The 27,726-nt window shown below is 43.8% G+C and overlaps 1 protein-coding gene across 1 annotated transcript in view; it reads left to right on the forward strand.

Moving 5' to 3' along the window:
• ptprsa (protein tyrosine phosphatase receptor type Sa) overlaps nucleotides 1–27,726 on the forward strand; it is a 282,355-nt gene that overhangs the window by 202,894 nt on the left and 51,735 nt on the right. Inside the window, 9 exon segments of the mRNA XM_080431352.1 lie at nucleotides 214–807; nucleotides 1,952–2,046; nucleotides 4,038–4,291; nucleotides 6,111–6,198; nucleotides 9,227–9,439; nucleotides 11,036–11,202; nucleotides 14,578–14,693; nucleotides 21,095–21,142; nucleotides 26,779–26,876. Coding sequence (XP_080287478.1) covers nucleotides 214–807; nucleotides 1,952–2,046; nucleotides 4,038–4,291; nucleotides 6,111–6,198; nucleotides 9,227–9,439; nucleotides 11,036–11,202; nucleotides 14,578–14,693; nucleotides 21,095–21,142; nucleotides 26,779–26,876 — 1,673 coding nt within the window.

Raw genomic sequence — 27,726 nt, forward strand, 5'->3', positions numbered from 1 at the left:
AGTGCTCTTGGCGATCAGCAGAGCACTCATGTTTCTCACAATAAATCCTGATCGCCCTCTATATATTTTTCTGCCTGGCTTGTTATTACTTATCGATATGTCTGGCCTTGCGACAGCACCTTTGCCAAAGAAATATAACCAGGGCTTTTGTGTCTGTTGTTGACTGATAACAATCTAGAATGTATCAAGTAATGATTTGCCATCCCTCCACAGTGCCCGGACCTCCTTACCTGTCGGTGGCTCAGGATTCAGAGACGTCAGCTGTGGTTCGGTGGGACCCTCCCGACCTCACCAACGGCATGGACCTGCACGGGTACCGGCTCCAGTTTGGCCGCAGGGACTTGTCCCCCCCGGCCACGCTGGAGTTCACCCCGCAGGAGCGCCAGTACTCCGTGGACAACGTCCACAGCGGAGCCACCTACATCTTCAAGATCTCCGCCAAGAGCAGGGGGGGCTTCGGGGACGAGGCCACGGTGGAGCTCCACGTGCCCGAGAACACGCCCGGGGGTTACCCCCAGATAAACGAGGGCTCCAACGTCACCTGCTGCTCGGTGCAGCTGTCCTGGTCCCCTCCGGTCCTGGCGGAGCGGAACGGGGCGATCACAGAGTACACGCTGGCGTACAAGGAGACGAGCGCCGGGGGGTCGCCACGGGAACTCAGCCTGCCCCCAGGCCTGTCCAGCTACATGCTCAACAGCCTCAAGCCCGACTCGGCGTACGACGTGAAAATACGCGCACACACCAGTGTAGGTCCAGGTCCCTACAGCCCGCCGATCCAGTATCGGACGGTGGCCTTTGATCCAACAGGTAGGGCTTGCCTGTTTCTCTCCTGAACCTGGGGGGGTGGTTGTGGTGGAAATAACCTAAAAATAATAATAATAACAACAATAAATAATCAACAGCACCAAAATGAAAGCCGCCCTCCACCCTCCTCCAAGCACCTTCACTTGCCCACAAGAAAAAAAAAAAGATTTATTAACAACAACAAAAATGTATGCGGGGGAAACTCACTTCACTAACCCAAACAAGGTAAAACCCAGTCAGTAAGTCACAGTCAGTCAGTCAGTTTGAAAAGAGAGGAGGAGCCCCAGATTTCAAGGTAAGTGCCGGTTGGTCAGACACTCCTGTCAGTCATCCTTGCAGCCCTTTTTGCTGAGCACACGCACACTGCCAATGTCACAGTCTCACATCCCCAGTTTTCCAAACCAAGGTAGGACCGCAGCGACTCAGGTCAACTCCAAGAGCACGTCCTTTTAGAGCATCCTAGCAGAACAGAGAGAGCAGTTATTTTTATTTTTTTATTTTTATTTTGTTCGAGAAGTCGTTCCCTCCTTAACTCCCCTCCCCTTCCTCCCCCCCCCCTCCCCTCCCCCACCTCGTCCTGTGACGGGGCAGTTTGTGGCATGGCATCTCCCTCCCCTTCCCCCCCCAAGAAGCGCCGCTCAAAGGGGCTGTCCGCATGCTGTGTTTGGGTCTGTCTCTGTGCCCGCCAGGCAGTAGTAGCGTTGGCAGTGCCAATCCCAGACTCTGTTCTGGCACGGGGAGGGATGGGCGGGTTGGTTGCCGAGACCACTTGTGTGTCGGGTTCCGATTCCCATATCCGCACCTCCCCATGGTTTAGATGTTGGTTGGCACTGAGACGGGGGTTGGCACTGCCAGCGTTAACTAGTCGGCGGGGTTCCCTTTGTGCCACGTGGTTATTTGTCGTTCCATGAGTCTTCCGTGCTATGTGTCTTAACCAATGGCGTTGCCCGTTCTCACTGCCTATCACAGCTCACCGCTCGCTCACGTTTGATTCCAGAGGAACGTTGCAGGAACTGCTCATTCTTTCTCAAAACCTCTCTTCTCTCTCATTGTCTTTACATCTCTTCCACTCACTAACGGAAAACCTTTGTACCTTTTTTTTTTTCTCTTTCTGTTCTCGCGTTTGTCCGTCCGCCCCCTAAAACAGATGTTCCAAAGAATTTCACAGTCAAGTGGGCGACGAAGACCACGGTGGCTCTGGCGTGGAAGTTTTCCGACAGCAGATCTCCGTACAAATGCACGGTGAGTGACGCTGAGACATGGACTCACACATCAAAGGTCGCATCCCATCTCTGTCACGGCGGCTGATCTAAGCCTCATTCGTGATTCATCGCATGACGCCGTCTCTCACCGAAGATAAGTGATAGATATCGTTGCTGTCGGGCAGAAACCTCTTATCTCCATATTCTAAATGTTGGTGTTTTATCGCAAATTAACGCCCTACTTGATCATACTGTACTACAGCATCACACAAAAGCATCAAAAGTAGCAGATCCACAAGCTTGAAACACAGCACAAAGTGCCATGTTTTGAGCTTGTAGATCTGCTGCTTTTGCAGTTTTTTGTTTAACAGTTTTGGACATTTCCAAAGGTTTCCACCGGACAGAGACGATATACCGTATAGATAGATACCTTTATTGATCCCGCGGTGGACATTCAGGCGCTAGAAACGGCACAGCAGTAAAATGTACAGATACAGGGCAAAGAAGTGCAAGAAGGTACAGAGGAATAACATCGCAATAAAGACACCCTTAAACAAATATGAATTAATATATAAGTATAGTACAGATGTATACACCCTATACAATCTGATGCAGAACAAGAGACACCATCAATAAATCTGAAAGTATGCAGACGTAAAGTATACACCCTATACAATCCTTCTGCCTGATGCAGAACATGAAAGGGAGTAAAAGCCTTTCAAGTGGTGAGCCTATAATTATGACATCTGCACAAACCACAGGAACGTTACAGATGACAGCAGAGTGGATTTTATAATAGTCACACAACGCCATAATGCTAATGAGTCACAGGAAGTCAATTACCGCTGCCCTTATGCGCGCCTCATTATACATTCTCATAGCAAACGGCACAAAGGGCTGACGAAGCCCCTCCGGCCTCGTCCTAGGGTAGAGGATTAACCCATTAAGACCTGAGGCCGATTCTACAAATGTCTTCTAAATCCAGTTCCAAACACTTTTCTAAAACACTTATGTTGCTATAATATCAGTGGTTCTCAAACCTTTTCATGTCAAGGACCCCCAAAATGATTTGTATTTGGCCGCAGGCCCACATCTTAAAATATTTACAAATGTTCGCTTAAAAAGATATATATATTCAAAGATTTCAAAAATATTTTCATGATTTTTCTAAAATAGCAGATCTATAAGCTCATAGCGTGGCACTATGAGCTTGTATATCTGCTATTTCTGAATAGCCAAAGATTTTTTTTTTTAATGTTAATCTGTCTATCCATACAGTATGGCCACTTTTTACCTCTCACACTTCTCATGTCCACCAACCCGCCAATCTGTCCACTCATCCATCCATCCATCCATCTAAAACTCAACCCCCCCATTAATCATCTACAAACCCATCTGTCCATGAAATGGATCATGGTGGTAGTTCAGACAGGCACCAAAGTCATAGAGCCTCCAATCACATACTGTATGGCCATGATCCTAACGGTTCGGTCTGTGTGGCCTGTCTATTTAACCCACTAAGGCCTAAGGTTCTGATTCTACAAAATGTCTTCTAAATCCTAACAGTCTTCTGATAAAACTTATGTTGCTATAATATCAGTGGTTCTCAAACTTTTTCATGTCAAGGACCCCACAAAATAGATGTAAGCATGTATTTGGCCGCCGACCCCCGTCTCAAAATATTTTGTTCCAGGGAGCCCCCAGAAGCAAAGATTTGAGTTGAAAATGTTTGCTTTAAAAATATATATATTCAAAGATTTGCACACATTTTCAAAAATAGCAGATTTGTGCGCTATACGCAAGACAAATTACAAGATAATAGACATTTCAGAATCTCAAAGAATGCAAGTACAGACAGATCTCAGAGTATCTTTCACAAGCTGTTTTAAAGCGAGCAAGTGGAATTAAGTTCTCCAATTTTAAAGCTGATTGTAAGACAGCTCCACCTGTGAGGGGCATAGTAATGAGGCAGTCTTACCCAGCTCAGAATGAACAGTAATCAATCCATCCATCCCTCCCTCGTGTCTACAGATTGAGTACAACCGTCAGAAGATGGATGTGGACGCCAGGCAGACCAAGGTGCTGGTCACTGGTCTGAGGGCCAACAGTAGCTATGAGTTCAGGGTGACGTGCCAGGAGAGCGTGGACGGGGGTCCGCGGCACCGCGTGCTGGCCCGGACCGCACCCTTCCTCCTGCCCAAGAAGCCCAAGCTGGACATCTTCGGCGACCCCGAGACCTCGCTCACCATGACCTTCCATCCTGTCGTCGACAGCAAGGAAATAAAGTGAGTCATTAGTGTGTCCATTCGTGCAGCATGTAAGCTGCTGTGAAACTGTGACTGACCCAGTATGTACTGTATTTGTCAAGCTCTTGTCAATTATGGTTTTCTTGTGCAGTGGTTCTCTAAAAGTGGCGTCCGGGGATTCTCAGGGTTGGCTTGAGGAGGGTGGTTTCGAATGGACCCTTACAGGTCTGTAATTATTGAGAGTGGAACCAAATGAACCCCTCTCAGAGTTATGAGGGGTCCTTGAAATTAATTTAAGAACCACAAAATAGAAATATATTGGAAACCCGTGGCCGACGTACAGATTGGGCCGCCTCTGGAGAACCGCTCATCCAATTGACTTCACACTCAACACTACACTTCCTGGGGCCCTTAACAATACTCCCGCCAAGTGTGAAGTCGATTGGATGAATGCTTCTGGAGCATTCATCAGGCAGACACTAAAATGCCTTGAGAGGAGCTTTCTCCACTCTGCAGTAACAACGTGGAGCAGCCTTGCTGTTTATGGAGACATTACCTCAAGTAGTGTTCATGCCTTTAAGAAGAGGCTGAACAAACACCTCCTGAGCATCAGCCTGTAACCCCATGAAGCTCAAGGACATTCAATCATACACAAGTTCAGTTCATATATACTGTATATACTCCTGAGTAGCTGCAAATCAGTGATAGGCTCTCTAAATGTCATTCATAAAGCTTGTATCTGCCCAAGAAAAAAGAAAGAAAAAAAACATGGCCGCGATGGAATGTTGTATATTGTCTATAGTGTAAAGCACTTGGAAACACATTCTAGTATGTGAGTAAATGAGTGGTTGTTGTGTAATAATAATCCATGTAGGACATTTCATATTGTACATAGAATGCAGCTTTACAAGTGGTGTACGAGCAGTAATTACTGGACCAGATTCAACATATACTTTATTATGCTCGTGGGGAAATTAGCTTTGGATGCAGCACTACAGCACAACACAATGGAACAAGACAAACACAATGATATAATAACAAGCGCAGAATGCAGCAGTACAACTACTACACTTGTTGCAATTACTGAGCTCTCAAGAGTCTGACATAGTCTATTGTTGTACTTAATGAAAGTCAGGGTTATGGCGTTATTGTACAGAAATAACATTTCTAAGGCTTTTCTGATTTGCCAGACGGTACAGCGGATCGAGACACAGGAATCGTGATGACTGGTGCTCACAGCAACAAGCACCGTACCACAGCTCATATCATGAGCCACAATTCAAACCCCAAATAGCATTCTCAGCCTGGCTGGGTGAACTACCTAGAACATCGCCAGATAAATGAATTGTATTTATGTGTGTATGTATACAGTTCTCAAACTTTTTCGTGCCAAGGACCCCCAAATTGATATGTATGTGGCCGCGGACCCTCACCTGAAAATATGTTGTGCCAGGGACCCCCAGAAGCAAAGACTTGCACACATTTTTAAAGATTTAAAAAAAATAGCAGATCTACAAGCTTATAACGCGGCACTCGGTGCCACGCTATGAGCTTGTATATCTGCTATTTTTGAATAGCCAAAGTATAAAATATGGATAAAGGGGTTAAAATGATTGTGACTAATTAACTCATTTTGCTGTGGACCCCCTGGTATCCCCCCCGCACTTTGAGAACCAATGCCGTAGTTTATGTTGAGCGTGTGGAATCTTTTAATCTTTTTACTATATTAACCACTTAGTCCCTATCATTATTGTTTTTAAATAGTTGATCTAAAAGCTTGAGCATGAAGATCAGCTTTGTACTGCATTCTTAGTTTTTATTGCTATTATTCATCGATTGTTGTATGACCATATTTCAGGAACTGGTACGTGGTTGTGGTTCCACTTAAGAGGACCACGACGAGCGTCAAGAACCTGAAGAACCCAGATGAGATGGACATGGAGGAGGTAAGATCTAACAATACTACTGCCGATGGTGGTTGTGAGCTTGTAGATTAGAAGTATGAAGTAGGGCTTAATGATCTATAATTAATAGTCCAATAACATGATATATATGATACTGTAACTTTTGGTACTTTAAGTATATTTTGATGCCAAAACGTCAGTACTTTTACTCCTGTAAATTTTTGAATACAGTATTTTAAACAAAATATTTCTACATTGATGTATTGATTTGATACATTCACATAACCCATTAACCACTTAAAGGGGAAATCCACCCCTTTTCAATATTTAACTATGTCATTAATATAGCATAAAGGAGTTGTGTGGAAAAAAGTTCCCCCCTTTCTGTGTTGCCTTGAACTGGAGGATTGATTGTGGGTTTAACATTGCAAATTACACCGTGATGACTCATCATGGTGTAATTTGCAATGTTAAACCCACAATCAATCCTCCAGTTCAAGGCAACACAGAAAGGGGGGAACTTTTTTCTTATTTCCACACAACTCCATTATGCTATATTAACACATTGACTGCCAAGATATTAAACATAGTTTTCTATCCCCGTGCCGGCGTATAATTACCTCAATCCGATGATATTTGAAACGCCGTGGAACCGACATTGTGTAAAAAAAACACACGGAAAAAGTTTCCTGTGAGTAGACGGAAGGATCTGTGTATCCATGGGAACAACAAGTTTCCAACCGTGATCCGCCATTTTGGAGCTTTGGTCCGCTGAAAACGGGTGGTTTTCAATGGAAAAAAAAGAAACTGAGTTACAGCCGTTTTTCTGAAAATCCCATCATTGGGGCGGATGGAAGTGACGTTTTTTGGAATGACGTCACATCCACATTGTTCTTCTCTGAGAGACGATCGATCATTCCAAAGCTGTGTTAGGTCGCCCCTTGTGGAATTTTCCCCCAAAAATGTAAAAACGAGTTAACTCGATCTAGGCAATCAAGCGATGGATTCTAAAAACGAGTTGACTCGATCTAGGCAATCAATGTGTTAATGACATAGTTAAATATTGAAAAGGGGTGGATTTCCCCTTTAAACCCCAGCATCTGTATTGTGGGGAAAGCTTTCACTGAAAGTAGCAGATCGACAAGCTCACAATGCGACGCAACGCGAGCTTGTCGATCGGCTATTTTCAGCGAAAGCTTTCCTGACAATAACAGAAAACAGAAAATATACTAGTATTGAGCCCTGAGGGACTCCGGTTACCCATATGGGGTTTAATTGGTTAAAACCAGGAAAGCATCTGTGCAGATATACAAGCTCACAAGCTTGAACTGTACATCTGCTATTTTTGAAAAAAAATGTAAAAATCTTGAAAGTGTGAGAACGACTGATTTAGAAGGCATTTGCAGAATCTGCCTCAGGTCTTTTAAGTAAGAAATTCTGGAAGTACTTCTTCCACCACTAGACACACCAGAGCACACACATCGACATGCTCGGTGCAGATCTCGTTGGCTATGCTAATTGGCATGTAATGGAGAGAATTACATTGTAAGTCGTACACTTCCCCGAGCTCCTCCAAGGTCACCTTGAGAAGCTGCTCGGCGCCCGGCGTCCCTATTGGATTTGGGATTACACACGCTCACTTCAATCGACTCAGTCGGCGCACACCGCTCTCTGTCTGCCCTGTGTGTGTGTGTGTGTGTGTGTGTGTGTACGTACTTGTATTACTATACTTGTGAGGGCCAAATGTCCCCACAAGTATAGTAGAATTTGAGAAACGGGCATTATGAGGACCGTTTTCCCTGGTTCTCACAAGATAAATGATTATTATATGATTAAAAAAAAAGGGGGGGGGAAAGATTTAAGGGAAATTAGGGAAAGATTTCAGGTTGGGTTTAGGATTAGGCATATTGCGCACCAGTGGCACACGCCAAAAAATAGCCAGTCTAGCTTGTAGATCGGCTGTAGGGTTAGGGGTAAAAATGACAGAAAGAATTTTTAAAATCCTAAAATCGCCATTCCTAAAATGTTGATGTCCTCATAAGTATAGTAACACAAACGTGTGTGTGTCTGTGTGTAGTTGGGTGTGTAGTAGTAAGACAGTTGTCTGGGCTGTGGTAGCCCTTCGCCAGGCATTCAAGCGGGCCTGTCTCTCTCTCGGGGTCCTTTGTAGTTCATACTGAAAGGCGCAGGCTTATCAGCGGTGACTGGGGGCTTACGGTACTATTTAAATGTTTTACATTGTCCTCCGGGGACAGGAAAAGTTGAAAGTTGAATTTGGGTAGAAGAGCTGTCTCTACCGGTTTGTTTTGGAATGTGCGTGCATTACTCTAGTCTGGACTTTCTGCCGATTTGGCATGTTCTGTATTTTTGTGCAGAATCAGAATGATCAAAAGATATAAATGTTTGTGATAAATGATCACATTTGACTCAATCTTTAACAAAAAAACGTCTAAACACACCAAATTATGAGCAAGATTTTACCAGATGAATTATGGAAGATTATGAGATTATAATCTAATTATAGATAATTTTCTGGGGGTTATTTGGATTGACAGATGGATGGATGGATGGACAGAAATTAAAGTGATGAATCATGAATCAAAAAGGGATTTATTTGTCTCTTACTTATACAAGTAGTGAAATAATTGTGATAACATAATTATATAGAGGCACAGTTCTGCAGAACAAGTCCGACCAACGTTTCGCTGCTTGAATTTATATAAGGTCTCTGTCGGGTTGGAAACCGCATATGTCCAAAACTATTACTTTTCAGGATTCAAATTCAAAAACAGCAAAAGTAGCAGATCTACAAGCTCGGAGCACGTCGCTTTGCGCCGCGTTTCGAGCTTGTATATCTGCTACTTTTGTGTGACGCTGTAGCATAATCAAGCAGGTCATTCATTTACAAAAAAACACAAAAAGTTTGCAACGATAAGTACCGTAAGTGACAAATAAAATCCTTCTCGATTCATGCAGTTAAAAGAGAAATAATCATTTGAACACACAAACGGACATCCATGTTGTGTTGTGTTCTAACCTGGTATTCCATCCATCCGTTCTCCTCCACCAGCTGTTGAGGGAGGTGGCCCCCAAGCGGCGCTCTCGGCGTCAGCTGGCCCAGCTGGACCAGAAGAAGCCCTTCATCACGGCCTGCTTCAGACAGCTTCCGCTCAGCTTCATCGTGGGGACGGACACCCGGCACAGCATCTGTGAGAACAGGCCTCTGGAGGCCGGCCAGGAGTACGTCTTCTTCCTGCTGGCCGAGCTCAACGCCACGGCCGGGGTAAGTGACAAGGGATGGACCCTCATCCACCTGGTACTTATAGTGTTTAGAAGCTCTACTGGTCCATTAGTACGGTGGTTCACAAACCGTTTCATGTCAAGGAGTGACATCACCCCAAAGTGATGTGTACTTGGCCGCAGACATGTGAAAAGATTTTGCCCATAAGATTTTGCCCATAAGAGAAGACATTTTCAATTTTATTCCAGATTTTTCAAAATGTTTTCCTGATTTTTACCAATGTTTCAAAAATAGCAGATATACCATCTCGTTGAATGCATGCACTACAAAGTAAACATTTAGTGAACCACAAAGGGGTGGTTGATTTCCTACAGTACCCACAAAGCATTGTGCCACTGATTGTCTATTGAAGCTTCCTTGCCGTTTGAATCTTCTGAAAGCTCTGAGTTCCTTCCTTGTGGTCTTTTCACTGACTGTACTGCATCGCTGTTTTCTGGCTCAAATAAAACTGAACGTAGCTCCTACAGGGATTGGAGTGAACTTTGACAACTCTGGTAATATAATTATAAATAAATAATCATGGATCAACGTAACCTGTGTTTATTATTGCTGTTTTTAAGCAAACTGCCACATCCCTTGTCGAACATTACCATCCAGATCGACAGTCGCTAATTATGAATAATTTCAGACCCAATAATTTTTAGGTGAAAGGGTAATAGATTTATCATACGTAGAGGCAGAGAGAGAGTGCAGGAAATAAACGGTTGTCGTTTTCTATGTCAAACTGTTCACTGGCAAATTTGTCAAATTATGTGTTTGCCTGTAACCAAATATTCAAAAAAAAATGTTGTTTTGACTGTTTTAGATGTATGAGAAATGCAACGCATTAATCCTCTAAGTGTCTCTATTCCTGAGATAGGGCCGCAAATATTGATTCTCTTTTTTGTGATTATTCTATCGATTCCCCGTTTCAATTAATCAAATAGTAGAGAAGCGTGCGTTTTCATAATCAACTAAATCGATTAGTCTCATTAACCACTTACAAGGGTATTTCGCTTTAAAACACTGCTGGAGTCATTTAATTACGTCTACTGACTCAATATTTATGCGTTAGGGGGCCTTGTTTTTTCCAATCCTTTTTCCTTTTTTATACAAATTTAAATAAAACAAAAGTATGCAATAACATCCGTTCCCCTCTGAATTCAGCCTGGCGGCTTTTGTTAACCATTTAAACCCCAGCATCCATATTGTGGGGAAAGCTTTCGCAGGAAATTGCAGACCGTCAAGCTCACAACAGCGAAAGCTTTCCCCACAATAACAGAAAACTGAAAAGACACCAGTATCGCCCTGAGGGACTCCGGTCAACCATATAGGGTTTAACCCATTGATACCTGGGACGCATCTGTGTCACTTTTAGATTTCTTTAGGCTATTCAAAAATAGTAGATATACAAGCTCATAGCGCGGCACCGAGTGCCGCGCTACGAGCTTGTATATCTACTATTTTTGAAAAACCGAGAAAAAAAATATTTGGTTTTTTTTTTCAATTTTTTTTTAGGATTTAGAAGACATTTCTAGAATCTTCTCAGGTCTTAATGGGTTAAGTGGTTAAACAAAATTTGTGTGTGTGTGTGTTCAGAAAATGTTTGCGACCAGCCCGTACACGGACACAGTGATGACCCCAGAGATGGTGGTGGACCCCATGCCGATAGAGACGGGCGGAGACGGCCTCATCTGGGTGGTGGGCCCCGTCCTGGCTGTGGTCTTCATCATCTGCATCGTTATCGCCATCCTCCTCTACAAGAAGTGAGTTGTCTTATGGGATTTATTTTCATGGTGTTCTAGTGAACTTGTTTTTTGTTTTACTGCAAAATAATGAAAATAATGCACCGGTTCAGCTTAACCGCTTAAAGGTAGATAAGTGATATTGTTTTGCTCAAATAAGTGTTAAATAGCTCTATATAGTCATTGCTATTTGTACAATAACAGGGGGTATCCCTGTCGCTCCAGCTCTTTAGTAAACGGGATACCAAATGGATTCAATCAGGATAGAGAACTCACACGAGATGCAGATTAAACAAGTGAAATTGGAAGTGATAACACAAAGAAATGAACAGAGGAAATGGAACTGGAACACTATCAAATTTAAGCTGATAATAAATGGGTACTCTCTCCTGGTTGGCTGAAATTGGTAACCGCACCTGAAAATGCCGTTTCTGTTTATCAAAGAGCAGGAGAGATGACGAGACCCTTGTCACTGAAAAAACACTCTATGGCAATGATTACCATCACAAAATTGTGCTTTGACCTTTTAACGAAAAACGTTTTTGTTTTAACCCAAAAACATCACTTACTCTACCTTTAAGTCCTATATACTTATTCATGCACATGACAAAGTATATAGGATATGTAAGTGAAAATATAATGACATGCCAAAAATAGGGATGCCATTCAAAAGTGCCATCGATATTTAGTATCGATGGTCTCCTACTGTCTGTGGAATGAATGCTGTTAAGTTTGGTTATTTCAGTCAAATATTCACAGTTGGTATTGAGACGTTTAAATGGCACCAGTTTATTTAGGATGTTAATGGGGAAACTGCATGGTTGTTGTGAACACGCTCAGTCTGGTGTTTATGTGGTCTAGCATGAATGTCAAAAATAAATCACAAAGTTGTTGCATGTAAATGTGCAGTGGTGGAAAGTAACTAAGTATTGCTGCTGTCGGGCAGAAACCTCTTATCTCTATATTTTAACTCCTTGTGTTTTTTTGTACATTTGTGTCCTGCTTGGTCATACTATAGAGTCACACAAGCATCAAAAGTAGCAGATCCACAAGCTTGAGCGTTTTGAGCTTGTAGATCTGCTACTTTCGATGCTTTTGAAGTAACAGTTTTGGACATATGAGGTTTCCACCCGACAGCGACGATTGTACAAATACTTGAGTATGTACATTTTTCAATGCTTTATACTTCTACTCCACTACACCTAAATATTGTGGGTAAATATGTGCTTTTACTCTTCTACAATTATTATGCCATATATGGGCATATATGGGATCTCAGGGATCTCCATATTATATTGGCATAAAAGGGACAGGGACAGACGGATACAGAAATGTCCATATATGGGCATAAAAGTGACACGGGCAAACAGACAGATACAGAGATCCCATATATGGGCATAAAAGTGCCCTATTTCATATGTTGTCTGTTCGAAAATAGCCGATCTGCAAAACGTCTTCCAAATAAACTAAAGCAATCACATTAAAGAAGTCTTATGAAAGTACAACACATGCACATCGTAAGGCAAACGGGGCACAGTCTCCTTCTCTCCGTTTTGCAGTAGGTTGTAGTTTTAGTCAGCCTCTCAGACTACAAGTCCCAGAAGAGTTGAGTAACGGTGGTAGAGGTCAAGCGGATCGGTGGGCTCTCTAACTGGCGTTCTGTACAAGCTGCAGCTGTCAGTGTGACCTTGCCTTACAGTACCGCTTGTCTTAGTGGTTAGGGAGAGTAACATCTCTCCTTGGATCTGTCTGTCTGTCTCTCCTCTTTCTCTCTCTCTCTCCTCCCAACTCTCTCCTCTTTCTCCTCCATCTCTCCCTGGTGGACAGTTGTTTCCGGGCGTGTCTTTGGTCCTGACATTCCCTTACTAACCCTGCACACACACACAAACAGAGACAAACACACAAATAGGGCTGCAACTATCAATACTTTTCTTTGCAGTTGACTGTTGCCTCCCCAGACACAAACAAACACACACACACACACACACACACACACACACACACACACACACACACACACACACACACACACACACACACACACACACACACACACACACACACACACACGTGTGTATGGCTACTCAACCTTCATCAAGAAAACTCAGTTGGCCCACAGATAAGCCCATGAAAACACACACTCACTCACTCACTCACTCACGCATGCACAGACAGACAGACCGAGACACAAACTTAAACACAGTCACATTCAAGCATTTATTTCAATAACACACACACACACACACACACACACACACACACACACACACACACACACACACACACACACACACACACACACACACACACACACCTCTTTTCCAAATGCTGATGAGCTTTATCTTGTGTGTGAGCTCAGAAGCAGGCCCTGTGAATTTTAAACTGCTCTATATTGATCTGTGTCTTCTTGCCTCCCCATCCCCATCCCTCCCTACCCTCCCCCTCCCCATCCCTCCCTACCCTCCCCTCCCCCTCCCCCTCCTGGTGTTGCGGTGTGTTCTTTCCCCTCTCTCTCCCGTCTGTCGTTGTGTATTTGATTCCTTCATTGCTTGCTTGTGGAAACAGCAAACCTGACAGGTAAGGCTTTAGCTGCTGTTTTATTGCATTTTTACAGCAGGAGTAGCAAATAAGCTGTCTCAGCATAAAATATGCTTTTAATTAGTCCGAGGGTGGAGGAGGAGGAGGGGGTGGAGGAGAAAGCTGGCACACTAGATATGCCTCCTCAACTTCCTGCTTCTCCATTTTGGTTTCGCCCGAGCATTCTTTTTTTTTCTTTTTTTGTATCGTTTTTCTTTTAGTAGTGTAGAGGGACAAGAAACCAAGGGCAGAGGAGAGACATGTTAGACTAAGGGTTGGCGACCTTGGGCATGGGTGCCAACATTGGCGCAGCGGAGGATGATCACTGGCACACACAAACATGTTGTCAATTATTGCTCTAATCCTGATACTGTATGAAAAGAAAATATTTCAAAAGAAGGGTGAAAAAAAAATATGTATGTACATGGATAATCAGTCTGTTGGAAATATTTTATTTTGATGTGGTGTCATACAGTAATTAAACTTACGGTCGTCTATGGTCTATCTAGAAAATAAAATAAAAACTTCATGTCAAAACGGTTGCTGGCCCCTATGCTAGACAATGCGGGAGTCGGATTTTAACATTCTGTAGGTCTCACAAGGAGCATAATAGCGTTCTTGTCTCGACTGTGTTTTTGTTTCTTTGCTTTTTCTCTTTTGGTCAAAGACACGAGTGCTGCAGTGTTGCTTATGTACGTATGTGTGCGTGCGTGCGTGCGTGCATGCATGCGTGCGTGTGTGAGTGTATGCGTGCACCATTTTGTTCACGACAGCGCTGGCTAACAATGTCTGTCTCGTCTTTTCTCCCCGTCTCTCCAGCCGTAAAAGAAAGGAGTCGGAGCCGCGCGCCAAGTGTCTGCTGAACAACGCAGACATCACGCCGCACCACCCCACAGACCCCGTAGAGATGAGACGCATCAACTTCCAGACGCCAGGTACGGCCAGGACGAATTATACGTGTAAACAACTACTGTAAATACATTGACCTGTAAGCGACAACACAGGGTAATCTAAATATACTATTTGCTGTTGGTTTAAAAACCCTGCACCTGTAAATTGTCACGGGACAAGAGCGAGAATGTTGACCTGTGTTTATGTCCCATGTATTTTTTTTTAAATGATAGGCCTACATTGCAGGGTGACTGAAAACACTGATGACCTCAGTTGAGACAAACGTCAGAATTGCAGCCATGTGGGTTTTACATGCAAGAGTAACAATATGCCGTACCTGTTACGTGGTTCACTAGTATAATGAAGACAGTACACACACACACACACACACACACACACACACACACACACACACACACACACACACACACACACACACACACACACACACACACACACACACACACACACACACACACACACACACACACACACACACACACACACACACACACACACACACACACAAACACACACACACACTCACACACGCCTCACGTGAAGCTTCTTGTTGATGTTGATTCCATACCATCCTGTATGGAATCTGTGCCTCCCCTCCATACCTACCTACTTGCCATTAATTATGTTTTTTTACCATTTAACTACCAACGCAGTCACATCCTCAGTGTTCCTTTAACTCTGAGAGCGGACGAATGGAACCGGTTCCATTTGTACGCTCTCAGAATTAAAATGAACACACATTTCAGTGTGTTTGTGTGGCTAGCCGAGGACATTATGTCATCCTTTTGTTTGGCTGTATTTTGTTTTTAGTTTTAAAAACATTTCTGTTCTTGGCGGACCATTGCTTTCTGATTTGATTGTGTTCTGGGTACAGATCAGATGGTGAGCCCCCCGGCATTAAACTAGATCTCCCTCAGATCCCTGCCTCATTTCGTCGTTGTTTGGCAGAAACCTCATATCTCTCAAAATGTTATGTTTATTGTAAAAACATTTCTCGCGTAAATTAAAGCCCTACTTTGTTGTACAGTAGTGTGCAAAAATAGCCGATCTACAAGGCAAGCTCACACCGCATCGCATTGTGACGTGCTGGGAGCTTGTAGATGAGCTATTTTTGCTATTAAAAACAAATGGGTTTTAGTGAATAGTGACGGTTTTGGAAATACAAGGTTTCCACCCGACAGCGACGATTTACTCTGGCTTCCACTAGCTAAAACCCTGTCTGACATGTTTCCTTTCCTTTCCTGTTCAGCTCTTGTCTGTCTGTCTGTCTGTCTGTCTGTCTGTCTGTCTGTCTGTCTGTCTGTCTCTCTCTCTGTCTCTGTCTGTCCGTCTTCCCTTCAACCTGCCTGTCTGCCCGTCAGTCAGACGAGCGTGACAGCGCTGACCTTGTCAACAGACGAAAGTCCGGAGTGCATCCGTTCGACTTCCATCGTGCTTTCTCTCTCCCCGTCTCCCTCGTTTTTTTCCCCTTCCTCCTCCTGTCTTCCAGCCCCCCCAAATCCCCCCCGCTCAGTCCCTCTTCCCTGGCTGTCAGTCAGTCAGCCAGGCATCTGTCAGTCTGTCCTTATCAATCTGCATTCCCGTCACAAGCGGCTCACGTTTCAAAACGCCGGAGCTGCCTAATCTCCTCCGCTGCCTCGAGAGCTCGCCGCCCCGCTTCGCCTTCTTTCCTCTCTCAGATCCGTTTCTCGGAAGAAAGGGAGAGAAAAAAACGACCGGGCTTCCTCTTTCTTTCCACGGGAGGAGAGTCGCTTTGTAAACGGACTGGGGATGGAAGACACACACGTGAATGCACATAATATTCATCGCCGTTCTTCACACGCACACACATGATGCATATTGGCTTACGCACGTGCACTCGCACGTGCACCTCGCAGATGCATACTCACACTCACATGGCCACACATTTACCTGCGTTTACACACACACACAAACACACACACAAACACACAACCCCCATTACTATACTTGTGAGGACATCAACATTTATAACGGCAATTTTATGAATGCCATTTGTTTACCATTTTTAACCCTAAAGCCCGAAAAATTAATCTCCTATTTTCGGTGCATAACTCCGACCCCAGCCTCTAAACCTAAATCTTTTTTACCATAAAACAACCATTTCTATTGTGAGGACCAGGACAATTGTCCTCACAATTAGAGTTGTCCGATATTGGCTTTTTTGCCGATATCCGATTTTCCTCTTAATTTCCGATTCCGATACATGCAGGCTTTTTTCACCAAAACGTCATCACATATCTCCTATCGTGGAATTAACACAGTATGCCTCATTTTAGCAGCGTTCATGCAGGCTCAGAAATGCTGAAGCCTACAGCAATTGAACTAATAAAACAAAAACCGACACCAATATCTTTCGATATTATATTTGTATGTTAATATCGTACTCACAGTGTCTGTTTCTCAAATTCTACCATACTTGTGGGCACATCTGGCCCTCACAACTATAGGTAATACAAGTACACTCACACCCACGTTAGTTCCCGGACACACTCTCCTCCACGCAGACATTTTTACACAGATGAAGCGCTGGGCTTGGTTTACAGCCTCCTCCTCTTCTAGACGATGGACCTTCCAGAAGGATTCTCGGGGCGATGTCATTATATCTCTGCAGCCGGATAGAATTTAATTTGAGTGGACATTTTAGCCCAATTAGGCGGGGCGCTGAGCATCCGCGAACATCCCCATTAGCTAATAGTGGCCATTGTTCAAACGAGCGTGTGCTTAAACCCCCCCCCCCTACCCCCCCCCACCGAGGCATATGCCTTTACCGCACTGTGTGCTCACTGACCCCAGTGCTGGTATAACAATGAAATATGCTTTAGATTAGGTATTCTATAGGGGGAGTTAGGCTACTGTGTGTGTGTGTGTGTGTGTGTGTGTGTGTGTGTGTGTGTGTGTGTGTTTGGGTGTGTGTGTGTGTGTGAGAGCAAGTCTTATTTGTGTGTAAGCTGGAGTGTGTAGTTTATGTGTGGAGGTATCGATGCTGTGTGTGTGCATGCGTGCGTGCGTGTACTGTATGTGTGGGAGTGTGTATTTTGTGTGTGTGTGCGTGTGTGTGTGAGTCCCTATTTTGCATTTGCATGTCCGTAGGTCACACGACATCCTGCCAGTAATTTCCCATGATTCCTGGGGGGTGCGGAGTGGCGTGTGCTCCTCATTAAGTCCATCGGAGCCCGGGGCTAAACGACCCAACTAACCAAGCTACAGCACCTCTCTCTCTCTCTCTCCCTCTCTCTCTCTCTCTGTTCATCCCTCCATCTCATTCTTCCTCATCCTCCATGTCCTTGCCTCTTCTATTAGACGAAGTGGTTCTCAAATATTTTCATGTCAAGGACCCCCAAATTAATATGAAGGCTATTTGCCCGCGGACCCCCATCTGAAAATATACACACACACACACACACGCACACACAAGATTTGCGCTGTTAAAATGTTTCACATTAACCACATATTGGTAATCACTAGTGTCCCTTTTCTGGGGTGAACATTCGTCAAAAAATAGTATTTTTTAAACATATATATAAAAACAAATGTGCTGCTCGAGTAATTTGATTCATCAAAAAAGTAATTGATAGAATAGTAATCGCTACGCACACACACACACACACACACACACACACACACACGTACAGGTGCATATGCGTGCCAGTGATGCATCAGCAGCCTACTTCTCTGCGATTACAGGAAGCAATAACGACAATCGTGTCTTCCCGCCCAGTTATCTCCAAACACACACACACACACATACACACTCACACACACATATACACGCATCAATTAACAGACAGACACTCCGAAATAACACACACATTTGCACAAATACACACACAGGGCGGCCTCCTGCTGAGATGATTGGCGTGTGTAGACAAGAGATGTGGACGCACCCCCCCCCGCGCGCGCCCGACAGCTTTAATTAGGCATTGTCACAGATCAATTAGAGAGGAAGAGATGAGACGTCTTCATCTCCCTCCCCCTACTCCCCTCTTCCTCTCTCATTATGACTCGCTTATTGCCCTCCTAATCAATACTTTAATAAAATAATCAATTAATAATCTATCTAATCTATCTAGTTTCCAAAAATGTATTTATTTAACAGTAAGCAAATAAACAAATTTGATGTACAAAAGATGTACAAGCTCACACATTGTGAGCTTGTACATCACTATTTTTGCACAACGAAATTAGCTCTTTAATGTTTCATTCATTTGTTGATATATATATGTATATATATATAAAAAAGGAATTGATAGAATCAATAAGAAAATAATGGATAGTTGCAGCCCTAGTTTATTCTATAGAACTGTCGTGCTGCGTTCCTCGACCAGCCTACGCTCGCCTCGTTCACAATCGTACTCTTGGCCACTCTTGTGTGAATCCTAGTAGTGCTTACACCGGCTGTTATGAATGCATATCTTTGACTATTATACTGTGCTTCATCGATCATGAGGTATGTGTAATTGGAAAGCCTCGAGGGGAGATTCCTGAAATCGATTTGATAAAAAGCCTCTTCCCTATCCTCATATTCTAAACAATTACCATGAGAGTGCAGTGCAGTGCACACATCCGGCCCGGCTCGTATTTTCTTCCAATTCTGTATACTGCCATCCCCGGGGGACGTGGTTGGAGGCCATGCTTTCTCTGCTCTTTCAGGCAGACAACAACAACAAACCTGGTGGTATTTACCTGGACATGTATACACATTACCCAACTAGTTTTTTCCCACTCACTCATTCATGAATTTGCCTGGGGGTGAGCAGGCATTCTTTCTTTCTCTGGAGGCGCTCAGTGAGGCAGAACATCCGTACATCTCACCTCTCTCATCCACACACAACCAGGTGTGTTTCTCATCATCGCAGATGGTTGCATTTTTCCTTTTTTTTTCCTCCCCCAGCCGAAATAGCAGAGAAACCGTGTGTGTGTGTGTGTGTGTGTGTGTGTGTGTGTGTGTGTGTGTGTGTGTGTGTGTGTGTGTGTGTGTGTGTGTGTGTGTGTGTGTGTGTGTGTGTGTGTGTGTGTGTGTGTGTGTGTGTGTGTGTGTGTGTGTGTGTGTGTGTGTGTGTGTAGTCATTGAATCCCCTTCCTTCCAGAGCAGAGCGGACAGTTCTTTGAACTGTCACAACATTCCTTGGTCCCATCAGCTCTGGCTCCACAGCTGTCAGACGGCGGTATGGGAACGTTTTTCCACACCTTTCACTCCTAATGCCTCAGCGCCAAGCCGACAGACAAAAGAGGCCTTTCAGACTTCATTTTTTGCGGAGGAAACATAAGCCGTCTTTAGCCCCCCCCTCTCAGCCTACCAATCCCCCCCACCCGCTTTCCTTTCCTTTTTCTTCCCCCCCCCCCCCCCCTCCCCCATAACCTGTTTCTCGTTCGTCTCAACAGAACTCCTAACCGCTTGTCTATGGGAGCTCCGACTCGGGGGGGCGAATCGATTTTCTTATCCCCAGATCTGGACAGCTGTTGACATCCAGGGGAGGGGGGGGGGCTTGAGGGGGCCTGACAGATAGGGTGTTTTTTTAATACCGTAATAGCAGATCTACAAGCTCACAAAGCGTGCTTGCTATTCACTATTACTGAAAAAGGGCTCAAGCAGTTAATACATATGGTACAATGGTCCCTTCCTAGAAATGTCAAAAAAGTATTGTCTTTGAAATGAAGTGGCCTGTAAGTCATAAGTATCCAAAAACTACTCAATACTCAAGTAAAGTGCAGATACTCAAGTAAATGTACTTTTGTTACTGTCCACCACTGATTGACACCCACCACGGACCACACTGTTTTGATTAGGGTCCATGAGTAGAGTAGAGGGGGGGGGGGGGTGGGTCGGTTTGGAGCGGAGCTGAAAATATTCAGCCTACTTTCGCTCTGTTTGTCTTCACGTCTGACTTGAGAGCCGAGGCTCATATCAGAACCTTGACCACTTAAACTCCATATGGTTGAGCGGAGTCCCTCATGTCTATATGCGATTGTATTTTCAGTTTTCAGTTATTGTGGGGAAAGCTTTTGCTGAAAATAGCCGATCGATAAGCTTAGCAAAAGCTTTCCCCACAATACGAATGCATGGGGTTTAGGTTAAGAATTCAAGCTCGGCCATCGACCCAGCGTGAAAGTGTTTACTACAGAACAAGTGATTAATGTATAACATACTTTTTGCCTGCGTGTACTGTGTGTGTGTGTGTGTGTGTGTGTGTGTGTGCGTGCGTGCGTGCGCGTGTGCGTGTGTGTGTGTGTGTGTGTGTGTGTGATCTGTTGGCCTTTCATCATTTTTAATCCATTTAAGGATTTAATTTGACATTTTGCCTTTTCTGTTTGCATTTCAGCTTAAAAAAAAACAAACACAAAAAAACAACAACAAACAAAAAAAAACAGCTTGTTGTCCCCTTATGTTTGCGTTTCTTTACAGATTCTGGTCTGAGCAGCCCTCAGAGTGAAGCTGAGTTTGACTATGAAAGTTAGTCCCCTCTGCATTTAGCTCTTGTGTTTTTTGTCTCCCAGCTGTTTTTTATCTTTTATTTTGTTATCATTTGCCAGCACTGCTCGCCCCACTTACAAAATACATGATTTGCATTTGTTGTTTTTTATTTGTTTTCCATGACGCAGCAAAAAAGCAGCACTAATTACCCCCTTTTTTTGTTTTTGTTTAGTTTGGTTGTCATTTTAAACTGGCAGCCCGACGGGCTGTTTGTTTCTTTGATTTATTTAACCTTGGTTGGATATGTCAAGTCATCATGATATTCACACGGGCTGTTGTGCTTTGCATTAATCCACCATGCTGTGTATCAGTGGTTCTCAAAGTGAGGGGGGTCCAGGGACCCCTCAGGGGTCCTTGAGGGGGTTTCAAATAGATCTGTAGCTCTGAGAGAGGGTCGTTGAAATGAATTAAAACGTTTGAGAACCACTGCTGGTAAAACGTCTACCATCACTTCTGCTGATGATGTAGAGGAGGGGTGCAGACTCTTGCCTCTTCGTCCACTTTCCTCACCTCCTTTTCTCACTCCCTTGCTCCCTCCCTCCCTCCTCCACCTCCGCTGCTCCTACATAGCTTGAGGAACCGTTCGATGGGGTTCAATGGACAGGTGGCGCCATCTTGAGAGGTTCTCGGTATTACTTTCAATGGGGTGACATCACGTTCTCTTTCTAGGTTCAGGTGTGAGACTATAGCGGTTACGTGGTTCCCCAACCTTTTCTGGATCAGATTCAGGGCCCACTTGAAAATCTGGAAAGCGTTGGCCAGCCCACCACCCATCTGACCATCTGTCTTTTTGTTTACATTCATTCTTATTAATGATTATATTATCGTTACAATTAGTGTTTTGGAAATTATTTCGGGGCCCACTTGCAATATCCTTACGGTCCACCAGTGTTATTGTAGTAGGGTCTTTCCTGTGCTCGCAGATAACAAGCGGAATTAATGAAAGCAGCAGCAGATGACGGCTTCAACATTTGATCAACCCCCCCGTTGAGAAACCAACATTAGAAAAAGAATCCAGGGTTTTCTGCCTTCCGTATCCGTGCTACACTCTTTCACTCCATTCCTCTATTATTCTATTATTTTCTTATCCCAAGACAAGTGTCTTCCTTTTATATGTAAATAACTGAAACATCATAAACAGCCTTTGTCATACTGGATGGGTCTATCAAAAATAATAATCGTTATTTCTCGGGCGCATCGGGCGCCGATCGAGGAGACTGGAAATGCGTAATTAGACGGCAGTTTTTTTGTTGTTGTTGTTCTACGCTAGTTGATCTCACTCACTGATTGCAGAGGAAAGACATTAGGAAGGAAGGGAGAGCCCGTGTTTGAATACGAGAAACACACGGAAATGAAACACTGCACGTTTGGAGGAGGGGGGTTGGTGAGGATGAGAGGATGAAGATAAGCAGTGGTGGACAAATACTCAACCCCAGTACTCAAGTCAAAGTACTGTATAGAGATACTCCTGGTCAAATATTACTCCCTACAAGTGAAAGTTGCTCAGTCAAATGTTTTACTTGAGTTAAAAGTACATGGAGTACTTGTTTTAAAAAAATATACTCAAGAATTCAATACATATATTACTGATGAATTGAATACAATGGACCACAAAGGAAACAAGCCCCTGGGGCTTTCTGTGTTATCCTTTTAGCATGACCTTTGACTGTACTACCTGTACTGTTAACAATTGCTCAAAACGCGTCAAAACACGTCGCTTCGCGCCACGCTTTGAGCTTGTAGACCGGCTACTTTTGATGCTTTTGTGTAACGCTGTAGTATGATCAAGTAGTGCGTTAATTTACGAAAAAACACAAAAAGTTCAAGTATGGAGATCCAAGATTTCTGCCCCGACAGCAACGACCTACTAATAGAATGTACTTAAGTACAGCACTCAAGTACATGTACTTAGTCACTGTCCACCACTATGGGGGAGGTGTGCGGGGGGGCGTGGGGATAACAACTTGCCCTTCAGTGCCTTTGCGTGTGGAGGACAGGTTGCGACGGAGCCTCTGCTTGTTTGAAATCAAATCCCCTCCTGGGTAAACAACGCACTGCACACAAACAAACGACAATATGGGTAAGAAAACAAATCGGCCGCAATCGACTCGTTTGTTTTTTGGCACGGTGGACGGATGGAATAGTAGATCAAGAGAGAGATGGCGAGAGAGTGACTGAGATGGAGGGAGAGAAAGAGAGAGAGACATTGCTAACAGATGGGCTTATAGCCACAGTGTAAACACACAAGTGTATTGCGTATGGGTTATGTTGGTGTAAGGTTGAAGATGAAGTGAAAAGTTTTTTGGGGATGAAAGCGCTTCACAGTTAGTATTCAAATCATATCCCAAAAACTCTCTAGCAAAGTTTTAAGTAGCTTAACCAAGACTTTACACAAACGATGCATTGTTATGCCTCTCAACTCTGGGCTATTCGCAATGCATTGTGGGTATGCATACAGTACATGATTGTAAACAGTTTCACATACTGTATACAATCATACATATACATTCAACACCAACTCAGATGAACTGGTGTAGCAGGTGTCTAGCTACACACAGACACTCACAAACGCACACGAACGAACGAGCGCGCACAGACAGACAGACAGACAGACAGACAGACAGACAGACAGACAGACAGACATCCATACTCACAGAGGCACACAGACGGAAGACAAACATTCTTTGATCTCTTCTCAAACAAGGCGCTCTTGTTTTCTCAAGGAGAAACCAGGACTCTCATTTGCATACCCATTTCCTTGCTGTCGAGTGGAAACCGTGTACGTCCCAAACAGTTCCATTTTTATTATTTTAAAAACATTTTGAAATAGTGAAAATAGCCAATCTACCCGAAAATCGGCTATTTTCACTATTTGTGATACGAGACACTCTTCTGTGATGAAGTAGGGTAATTAATTTACAAAAATATAAAAAGTTTAAATATGGAGATACAAGGTTTCTGCCCAACAGCAACGATTTCCTCATTTGGCTCATAGATAGTGATACATTTTGAATGTGCTGTAAATAAGCCGACAGCCACTGTTAATATGCGGATGCTGGATTTCTCCCTGACATTCATCTCAGTGGATCTACTCTCCTTGAGTTGATTAATACCAACCACCATTATTAGGCACCGTTGATATCTGCGCTGTCGGGTGTGAAACAGTAATTAATTTACCAAATAAACCATGAAAAGCATGGGAACATGGAGATATGAGGTTTCTGCCAGCACGAATATGCAGATCCTTTTATTTGGGGGGTAGTCTTGACATTCATCTCAGTGAATTCACTCCATTCCTCGAGGTGATTAATAAAAGCTAGAATTGGGATGTGTTGCCACGGGTAGCAGCTATAGTTTTGTCGGTTCATTGAGAGCCTTGAGTAGCTAGCAAACAAACCCACAAGCCCCTCCACCAAATGAATTAATATCAGTCGAGTGCATTTATTACCTCGTAAAGACTTGCGTTTTGACATTGAACGGGAACGAGGTTAAGAACACTCTCGATTTATTGAATTGAAGTAGTGGAAGAATTTAACACTCAGATGGTCTTACTTAAGTAAAAGTAGCAATAATATAAAACATAATCTGTTAAGTAAAAGGCAGGTATTCAGAATTGTACTTGAGTAAAAGTACACAAGTATTGGCATCGAGATACACCTACAGTAGAAGAATACGTGTTGTAGTGGAGTAGAAAAATCGAAAAATGTACATACTCAAGTAAAGTAAAAGTACCTAAAAATCGCATATAACTACGGTACTTGAGTAAATGTACTTAGTTTACGTTGCACCACTGTTGAAAAGGAGGTCAAGAAAGCTTGTTGATTTATTGAACAGAACCGTAATGACCCGGCACTGTGTTGAAACGCATTACGGCTCCCTTCAAAAAAACAATGTGTTAACACGCTGTGTCCTTGTTTCCATGTTGTTTCCAAAGGATGCAGTTGAATGGCGTTCTATCTTCATTCGTCTCACAGCCCGCTGTAATCTTTAGTTAATCTCCATGTAATTGACGCTCCCACTTTGTTCTTCTGGTGTAAAAATAAATTAGCATTACTAATTAAGAGTGTCAGGGGGGGACGGCCGGGGTCTTCTCCTCTCAGAGCAAACAAAAGATGAAAAAAGAAAGAAAGAAAAAAAAGCCAGACCTTTCCCTTGACATTCGGATCGGGGGCAAATTAAGGATGGTTAATGTGATTACGCCCAATTTGCACGGCCCATTTAACCCGGAGAATTTTGTTCGTCAACATTATGAAGGACTTTTGACCTTGAGGCAAAGGCAAAGCAAAAATAAGATCCCCTTCAAAGACCCCTCTTTCACAAAATATGAAAGCGTTAAGTATGGCTGGACACTCCACCCAGGGACATTACCACAGTATATATGGACAGCCCCCCATATTCCATTACATGGTCCCTGCATTATGGCGCTAAATGGATTATAGTGCTATGGAGAGCACAGCACTACTGATAATGTTGCAGCCAGCCGGTGACAGCACAGTGGAAGTTGGACCCCAGGGAGAGAGAGGGAGAGAGAGAATGTCATGCAATTTCCTCCACTAGACTGACTGAGATGAGTTTATTTCTGGAGGATAATTAAGGAAAAAGAGCTGGGAGGAGGGGGCACTCGGCGACAAACAAGGTCTGCAGCCGGGGACGCGTACTGAGGGTTGTTATGATGATTGAGGCCCCCCACATACCCTGGGGGTCTTCATAACTAGCCCAGGTTGAACAAGTTGGATAGAGGAAAACGACCAGCTGAACTTAGAAGACGCCATGCTTCGCTTTATTCGCCTTGGCTTGCTGGGTGTGGAGCAGCTCACCATGTCACTCAGTGTCACTCACACTTGTTACACCCACTCCACCCCCCCCCCCTGCTTCATATCCCCCCCCCCCACTCACATACACCTCCCACTTTGCCCCCATGTCATGTGGTCACCTGTCCCCCCAGGCCAGGGTATAGAAAAGCCATTATGAACAGGTTTAGAAAGTTAGCACCTGAAGCCCACTGGCTTCAATCATGACATGTTTTGTCTCCCTTCCAAGTCACACTGTCAGCTAAGCAGCTGTTTGTTTAGTACATTCCTATTCTACTCTAGAGACCTAGCTATTGGGTTAAATCGTGAATGTTGGTTGACTGCCTCTAGGGAGAAATCAGTCACTGTTGATCTATAGACAAAATTCACTACCTTTGATCAGGACGAAGGAAGAGGGAAACGTATAGATTCTGTGTGAATCCTAAATCAGAATGTTGAGCTCTGGCCTGGCCCAATCAGGTCCCTGTTAACACCACCACCAATCAACCAATCAGCTGTGTATCTGGACTGAAATGAATTCCAGTTTGTTTTTTTACACATCTTTTTTTCTCCCCTACCCATGTCTTGTCAACCAAAACCTTTCTCACCATTACATCCCAGAGACCCCCCCCCAATCTCCGTTGTCTTGCAAGCAAGAAGCCCCCTTACCACCAATCCCCTTTGCGTACTATACTGTATCAGTTGACTTGTTCTTTTTTCAATAACTTGTGATTTGAATTTCTGTCAGTTGTACTGATGAAGTGTTTGTTTTCCTTTCCTCTCCCCTCCCGGGGGGGTTTCTCTCTGGGTGTGTGTGGTGAACAGGTATGATGAACCATCCCCCCATTCCCATCTCAGAGCTGGCAGAGCACACAGAGCTTCTGAAGGCCAACGACAACCTCAAGCTGTCCCAGGAGTACGAGGTGAGTGAAGGGGGAATGACGGGTGGATGATGCAGTGCAAATAAAATGTACTTTATACGCAGATCAGAATGTTTGTAAACAAACGTGTATAGAGGCATTTCCAGGTAGAAAATGTCTACGGAAATGTCTACGGATATCTACACAATATAAACATGAGCTACGTCTAGTTTGTCAAACTGTGGATATTTAGAACAAAATAATGTATTTCTAATAGTCAATAACAATATCATTGTCATATCAAGTGTCCTGTTCTTCCAAAAATGTAAATAGTTTTCAAATAGCCGATGTATCCCAGACCCCACTTTGAGAACCACGAAAACAACTTAATTTGATCCCATAGTGGGAGGCAATTGCTTTTAAATCTTTTTCACCTGGTGCAGTAGCTGTTGGTGGCTGACAGCTCTGGAACACTTATGAAATGTCAATTATATCAACTGGAATCAAACCCCCCAATATAGTGTATATATATATAGCCTATGCTGTGGGGCTCAACTATTGTCATTATCAGTTTTCTCCAAATTTCCCCGGAGGTCATCACAGCAACCACCCAAAATGCAATTTCCCCCAATTTCCCCCAGACACAATAAAAGGGTCGTCGTCACAGGCGGGGGGGGGGGGGGGTCATTTTGGCTCAGCCTTTACGCACGTGGACAGGTGATCATTAAAACCTCAGGGCTGACAGCTGACACAGGCCAAAGCCAAAGAGTATATCTTTTTTATTCTAAAATGAAATATCTGCTGCTTCAGAGAATGTGACAGCTTTCTCTTTCACAACGACTGACAGCACCGAACCGTCTCTCTAAATTACATACAGTCTCTCTCTCTCTCTCTCTCTCTCTCTCTCTCTCTC

The sequence above is a fragment of the Gymnoscopelus braueri genome (genome assembly GCF_963280865.1).
Source record: "Gymnoscopelus braueri genome assembly, chromosome: 6".
Classification (NCBI taxonomy): Eukaryota; Metazoa; Chordata; class Actinopteri; order Myctophiformes; family Myctophidae; genus Gymnoscopelus; species Gymnoscopelus braueri.